The sequence below is a fragment of the Crocodylus porosus genome, unplaced genomic scaffold (assembly GCF_001723895.1).
Source record: "Crocodylus porosus isolate Cpor-Errol unplaced genomic scaffold, CroPor_comp1, whole genome shotgun sequence".
Taxonomy (NCBI): Eukaryota; Metazoa; Chordata; order Crocodylia; family Crocodylidae; genus Crocodylus; species Crocodylus porosus.
The window spans coordinates 6,418,258-6,425,334 of record NW_017728910.1 but is presented as its reverse complement, the minus strand read 5'-3'; the positions used below and the strand labels follow the sequence as shown (position 1 = coordinate 6,425,334).

The following is a 7,077-nucleotide window of genomic DNA, read 5'->3' as shown; positions in this document are numbered from 1 at the left end:
AGGCACCTGGCTGGGGTCTTATAACCCCTGCCACCCCCAGTGCTCCTTCCTGCCCATGGCAGGGGGTCGGACTAGATGATCTGTCTAGGTCCCTTCCCACTCATTGATTCTATGATTCTATATTTTGAGACCTATAACTTCCAGCATAATATGATATAGGACATCTTGAATTTGTCCAACAGAAGTCAGTACAATTACCAACTCAAACAACAGAACAGGTGTCATGTTAAGAAAGTCTGAACATATACTTACCTGTGAGGTGATTCACAAAATACAGCATGACTACAGCTATTAGTGACACTAGAAAAAAGAAAGGAAGAGTTAGATAGTTAGCACAGCTGTCCCAGAAACAGAAAAAAAGTTTACCTTAAAATGCAATAGCAAAGTCTTTGAATACTATTAAAGAGAAGACAAGATTTTAAGTCATCAGCTAAGTGATCTGTCAGCATAAATCCTTGTCCCCCTGGATCACTTGGTCACTTTTCAAAATTCCATTTGGAGGGCTCAAAGGAGGATCGGGAAAAGGTTTTATATTAAAAGACGCTTTTATTTTGTAAAAGACCCTCTTGCCAGAAGTAAACGTCTTGCAACATTACCAAGACAGACTCCGACTACACTTAGTATCTGCAAGATATTACTAATATCCCTCACATCCTCAGCACTATTACAATCTACCTTTGTTGCATAACAGTCTCTTAAAAAGGAAGGAAATAATAGTCCCATGAGTAAAAGTTAATTGCAGTTTATGCACACATGTAATGCATGAACAAGTTAACTCAACTGACTGATGTGGCAGAACAAGCATTAAGCAACAGTGAAAAGGGCTCTCTTCCCATACCAGTCATACATGGTACTTACAGCAAATACAAGCACTGAAGAAAACTTCTAGAAATAGATACCCTCGAGAATCCAGTATCATGCCAGCTGCTATGGAAATGATTGCCAAGCCCAAATTCTGGATGGACTGCATACTAAAATACAGATAACAAAGATTTAAACTTATACTAGCTGCTTTTCACAGCTTACTTGTGTTTAGTTAAAAAAATGCAAAAGCTACAATTCAAGGCCTGAATTGTGGTCTGCATGCCACCATATGTTATGGCACCTCTAGATTTTATTTACACTGGGAATATGATGCCTGTACCCCAAAGGCTGAGGGTAGAACTACATCCTGCACCAATAAGCCTAATCTGCATAAAAATGAACTGTTCCAAACAGGCAGACATGGTTGTTTGGGCAAAGAATTTTTCCAACTATTTGAGTTGGTCTAATAAAAGATACCGGATTTACCCAAAGAACTTTGTCTGCCCATGTCCTTAGACCGACACAGCTACAACCCACACCCCTGTTCCAAACAGACGACTATACCACAACTTCAACTCTCCTATGAAATATGAACTTTCATTTCTAGCTAGGGGACCTTCTACAATCTTTTCTCCTATGCCTGAAGGATGCTTGTACCCAAAAGCTTGCAAATAAAGAACTTTTTTTGCAAATATCTAGTTAGTCTAATAAAAGATAATCACCTCTACCACAAGTTCTCACTCCTTTTGCCTCTAAATTAATAGTTACAATCTGACTACCTGACATCCTACATTAATGGTTATTTAAAACTTACTTTTTCAAAGCAATCCTTTAACATTGGAAGAAAAATATTTAAAAATATGGTACAAAAACAAACAAAAAGAATGAGGAACATTAAGGTTTATTTGTCAGTAAAAGTAGTTCACCTTGAAGAATGAAGACTACTCCAGGTCTAGGAGCAATTTTGCAAGATACGGCAGCATTAGAGCAATACTGTAGCCATGAATTGAGACATAAGATTTTTTGTGCGCGTTATCTTTTATTGAACAACTATATAGTTGTGATAAAGTTAGACAAGATTTTGCCATTACTCTAGTAGTTTAAAAAGTCTCAATGCTTCTTCACCATTTGGAAGTGCTCACAGCAGGCCACCACTGGAAGATAAATACAAATACTTACAAGCCATAAGCAGTTCCCAGCTGATGCTCTGGTACAACAAATGCCACCATTGGCCACAGGGCGCAGGCTAGTAATGAATAGGCTACTCCTAACATACACTGTTGAAAGCAAGATTTGCATTTGTGAGAACCATAGCTAAATAAAAGTTAACTCTCCCAACAGAATAAAAATATACTTAGAAACATAATAATATGACAATAATTCTGGTCATTTTTCCCCAAGACTAGTATCAAACTTTACACAACTGAGGTACAGCATGTTTTCACAGTAAGTTGTTGAATGAGAAATACATGCAAAGATTAAGCTGCAGTTGGAACTTTAAAAAAAAAAAGGTATAACTTTTTACAGTAAGTCCCTTTACAAAGGAGGTAACTTGTTGGAATAGTTGGCCCCTGGCAGACAGTCACGCAACTGGGGCATTTCATCCTGGATCCCAAAAAACTGTGTATCCTGCCACGCTAATGATAAACATTTAATCGTGTGATATCTTATTGTACATGGCTATCATCAAATAAGTCATTGTTACTAGTAATACTTACCATTGCAATCCAAGGGTTCCAGAAAGTAAAGGCCAACATGATATGAGAAGCAAGTGTAGTCAGTACAGCACACAAAACCCAGATAATATTCTTTCCAAGTTTATCCACCAGGAATCCAAACACAGGGGACATGGGTGCCGATATAATATATACAATGCTACAAAAAAAGAAAACAAATTTTCCTTTCAATGTTTTGAAGGCTTAATTGTTCTAGGGTGATTAAGGACATAAATCCATATCTGACATGTAAAGCAGGGGTTTCAAACTTGCCTGGTCCCACAGACTGCATAAGTGTGAAACAGGTCCAGGGACTGGATGACTGATGAGGCCTGTAGGCTGGACACACAACCTCCAACCCATGGGAGATCCAGTGCATGCAGCATCCACTGCGGTTGCTCCAGGACCCAGTGAAGAGGCCTGGTATCCCAGGTGCTAAACTGCTGCCCTGGGAGTGAGCTACAGTGCAAGCCACAGCTGCTGAGGCTCCAGCACCACTGCTCTCACAGCAAAGCATCCGGGGACAGCAGGCGGCACTGGAGCCTGAGCAGCATGATGGGAAAAAGCCTGGCACTGTGGCTTGTTCCCAGAGTGGTAGCCAAGTTCCTCAGGAGAGAAATGCAGCAGTGGAGCTCTAGCAACACTGCAGGAACAAGCTTGGCTGCTGTCAAAGGAACAAAGCCATGGTGTGCTGGGGCTCTAGTGCCACAGGTCTTATCCAGGCACTTGGGGGACCTTCCTGAAGTGGCAGCCATCACACCCAGAGTCAGGACAAAAGTCTGCCGGCTGGATGACCTGGCTCTTCAGGCTGTATATCTGACACCCGTCATCTAGAGGAATCCAATATTTAACACCTTGATTTATAGATCAGCCTCACAGAAGAGAAGTCCAGTGCAATTAAGCCACAGAAAGACAATTACCCATTTGTAGAATTTTAAACAGACCCAACACGCAGATCAAGGTACCCAAGTAGCCACCATGTGTTCAGGTGGTTAAAACACAGAACTGAGGAGGTCTATATTTCTAACGAGACAAGTTAAAGGAATACCATTAGGTCCACCTAGCCATACAGTGGTTCTCCCCCACCCCGCCAGTCTACATGACCTTGCTGCTCTTTCAGCACAAAATACAGGAGACATTCTAATATTACAAAAACCTTAGTCTGTCTGTCTGTAATGCTTTATTCACATTCTGACTGGTTGTCTGAAAGAACCAAATCAGTGTGCTCCAAGAGCGTTCCAGACAGGAGGTGGCAGCAGAGCACTGCCATGAATGCAGGGACAGTGCAGGGAGGGGCAAGGCCAGCGCTCCTAGCCCTGCTCCCTGGAGGTGGCAGGAATGGTGCAGGGGTGCAAGGTCAGCAGCACTGGGCTCTCTCCTTGCCTCGCCCCCCACTTGGAGGCAGCAGCGGGTGGACTCCATTTCCACACCGCCCCATCATTCTTGTTTTAACTAAGACAGTAAACTTGCAAAAATACCTGTTAATTGCACTTGCTTCTTGAGGAGAAAATTTAAATTTTTCGATGAAGAAAACCCTAAAAAGGAATCCATAAAAGATTTAGACTACATTTTACACTTTTTTTTTTTACAGTATGTCATTCATCAAGGACAGAAGATTGTAGTTTACTGAGGGTCTTTAAAAAACATTTTTGGCATAAAGTATGATATAAAGGAATAAGGTTTTCTGCATAAGATACTGTATATACAAGTGTATAAAAGTACTGAGAAAGTAGTTCCTATGGGATTTTTTTTTCTTTGACAAAAAGTATCTTATATCAGTTCAAATTATATTGTCTGGTGGTCCAATTTGAAGTGCAACTTACTGGCAGCAAACCCAGTAATGAGTGGTCCATTCAGTGGGTTATAGCAGCTAAAGCAGAACCTTTTTACAGGACACACAAGAAAAAAAAAAAAAAATGAAGCAGGCAATTGTGCCAGCCTGGAGATTCATATAGTCAGTGACTTCCAACTTACATACTACTAAGCATTTAGCTTTAAAGAGGTATGTTTAGTGAGAGGAACCACACTTCTAACTCAGGTACAGATCCATTATAGAATACCAACTAGACTATTTTGATCAAAACACAAGATGAGCATGCGTATATTATATGAAGCAAATTGAATGCAGTATTAATAGAGCACCCTGCAACTAGAAACTTCCATTACACTTAGGACCATGACACTCGTTTAGAGGCACTATGAAATCTGATCCCCACCCGCAACAATCACATCTTCTGTCATGCATATGAGCATAGGATCACATCTCAATTGTGCCCGTTCTACTTGCTGGTGCAAGGGGAGCCCTGGATCATGGACCCTTATATTGGGTGCATGTGTAGCACCCTTACCATTTAGCAATTAACATGTTAATTCTAGCATTACTGTAGAGAGACAGGCCCTCAGTTAAATCTTCTCTTAACCAGTACATGAAAGCATTTAAAAGGAACTTTGTGGCAAATATCCATGAACCTTAAAGATGTAAACAAATGTTACGCTCATAGCAAGATTTAAGTAACATGTAACAAGTATTATGCTTTTGGAATCTGACACTGATAACCAGTCGTAAGTTAAATTTCCTAAAAACTACACAGTATGAAAAACTATCACAATCTAGAGTGGATAAGAGAGAATACAAGCAAAGTCAATGAAAGAAGCAGACTAAAACTCCTGTAGATGTTCTATCTATTCGACTAGATGTTCTGGGAATAGATTTACTTGCAGGTATAGTGCAAGTTTAAGAAATAAGAGTGTTGGCGGTAGTCTAGCACATGGCCATCTGATCAAATTGGTTTATATTTCATTTTTAAATGAAAGGTACTTACTTTCCCAATCCAATGAAAGGAAACACAGCTGCATAGTAACACACACAGATTATAAATATGAGCCATAAAGACAATGAGAAGTCCTTCACATCAGTTAGTTTAATCACTTCACCTTGAGGGAAGAAAAAAAAGAAGACAGAAACTTAAGATTACTGCACATTAGCTAGGTACAGTTCACATCTCTGTATCCTAAATGAAAAATCAAATGCACTATACATGTGAATGCTCATGTAGCTGGATCTTATATCATCTATATTCTCATGCAGATCCCCTGTAGGGAGCGAGCAAACTGAGGAAAGTACAAAGCCAGGGGGACGAGTTAGGCATAGAATTCTCAAGACAGCTCTCAGAGGCAGTGCGCTCAAAGGACCTGGTTGTCATGGGTGACTAACTTCCCAGACATCTGCTAGGAGAAACAGGCAGCCAGGTCTGCCCATTCACGAGAGTTTCTAACCTCCTTACAGGACCGTCACCTATTGCAGGAGGTATGTGTTCTCACTAGGGAAATGCCTTACTAGTCTTGGTATTGGCCACAGGGGATGACTTGGTGGGGGATCTGCAGGTACAAGGTAACCTAGGGCATAGTGACTACTTATTGATAGGGTTCACTAACTGGAGAAGGGCAGGGAAGATAACTAGTAGGGCAGAAGTGCTAGACTTCAGGAAGGCCAACTTGAACAAGCTCAGGAGATTCATTTGGGAGGGACTGACTGGTAAAAGCCTTGGAGAGATGGAAATCCAGGAAGGGTGGGCATTTCTCAAGGGACTAATCCTGCAGGCACAGAAAAGGACCATCCTAGTACATATAAAAGGGGGCAAAAAAGTAAAGAAACCCTCTTGGTGGAGCAGAGAAATCCAGGAGAGCCTGGAGGGAAAAAAAGAGGCCTACAGGCTGTGGAAGCAGGAGGCTGCCACCAAGGAGGAGTATACCTGCTTGCCTCAAGCTTGCAGGGAAACAGGGAGGAAGCCGAAGTGGAAATAGAGCTTAGGCTGGCAGCAAAAGTTAAGGATAACAAAAGGTCATTCTTTAAGTACACGGGAAGCAAAAAGAAGGTGCAGGGTCCCTTCAGGATGAACTAGGGCAACTGGTAACAGATAGAATGGCCAAAGCGGAGCTTCTAAAGGATTTCTTTGCATCCGTGTTCCTGGACACGAATACAAATACACATCCCGTTGAGGCCTCAGGTAAGCCCAGTATAGATACCAACCCACCAACTGTTCAAGCTGACCTAGTAAGGGGGCACCTGGAGGGGTTGAATGTAGTTAAGTCACCAGGTCCTGATGATCTTCATCCTAGGGTACTTAGGGAATTAGCTGGAGTCACAGCGGAGCTGCTGGCACAACTGTTTGAGCATTCATGGTGCTCAACAGGTCCTGGAGGATTGGAAAAGGGTCAATGTGGTCCCTATTTTCAAGAAGAGGAGGAAGAAGGAACCAGGTAACTATAGGCCAGTTAGTCTCACCTCTACCCTTGGCAAGACCTTTAAGAAAATTGTTAAGGATCACATTTGTGGGGGACCAGCAGGTAAAATGATGCTAAGGAGCAATCAGCATGGGTTCATAGCAGGCAGATCCTGCCTGACTAAACTGGTTTCATTTTACGACTGGGTCACAAAATGCTTGGATGAAGCAATAGAGGTAGATGTTATCTACTTAGATTTTAAAAAGGCCTTTGACACAGTGTCACACCAATTCTAATAAATAAACTAAACAGTTGCAATATAGATTATTACACA

The 7,077-nt window shown here is 41.5% G+C and overlaps 1 protein-coding gene across 2 annotated transcripts in view; it reads right to left on the bottom strand.

Annotated features, from left to right (window-relative positions):
- MFSD1 (major facilitator superfamily domain containing 1) overlaps nucleotides 1–7,077 on the bottom strand; it is a 31,972-nt gene that overhangs the window by 11,819 nt on the left and 13,076 nt on the right. For both annotated transcript variants that reach the window (XM_019532662.1, XM_019532663.1), the window contains exons 9-14: nucleotides 5,342–5,453; nucleotides 3,998–4,054; nucleotides 2,523–2,679; nucleotides 1,984–2,081; nucleotides 859–971; nucleotides 253–300 (exon numbers count right to left, since the gene is read on the bottom strand). In XM_019532662.1, the coding sequence (XP_019388207.1) occupies nucleotides 253–300; nucleotides 859–971; nucleotides 1,984–2,081; nucleotides 2,523–2,679; nucleotides 3,998–4,054; nucleotides 5,342–5,453 (585 nt within the window). The remainder of the gene's footprint in view (nucleotides 1–252; nucleotides 301–858; nucleotides 972–1,983; nucleotides 2,082–2,522; nucleotides 2,680–3,997; nucleotides 4,055–5,341; nucleotides 5,454–7,077) is intronic.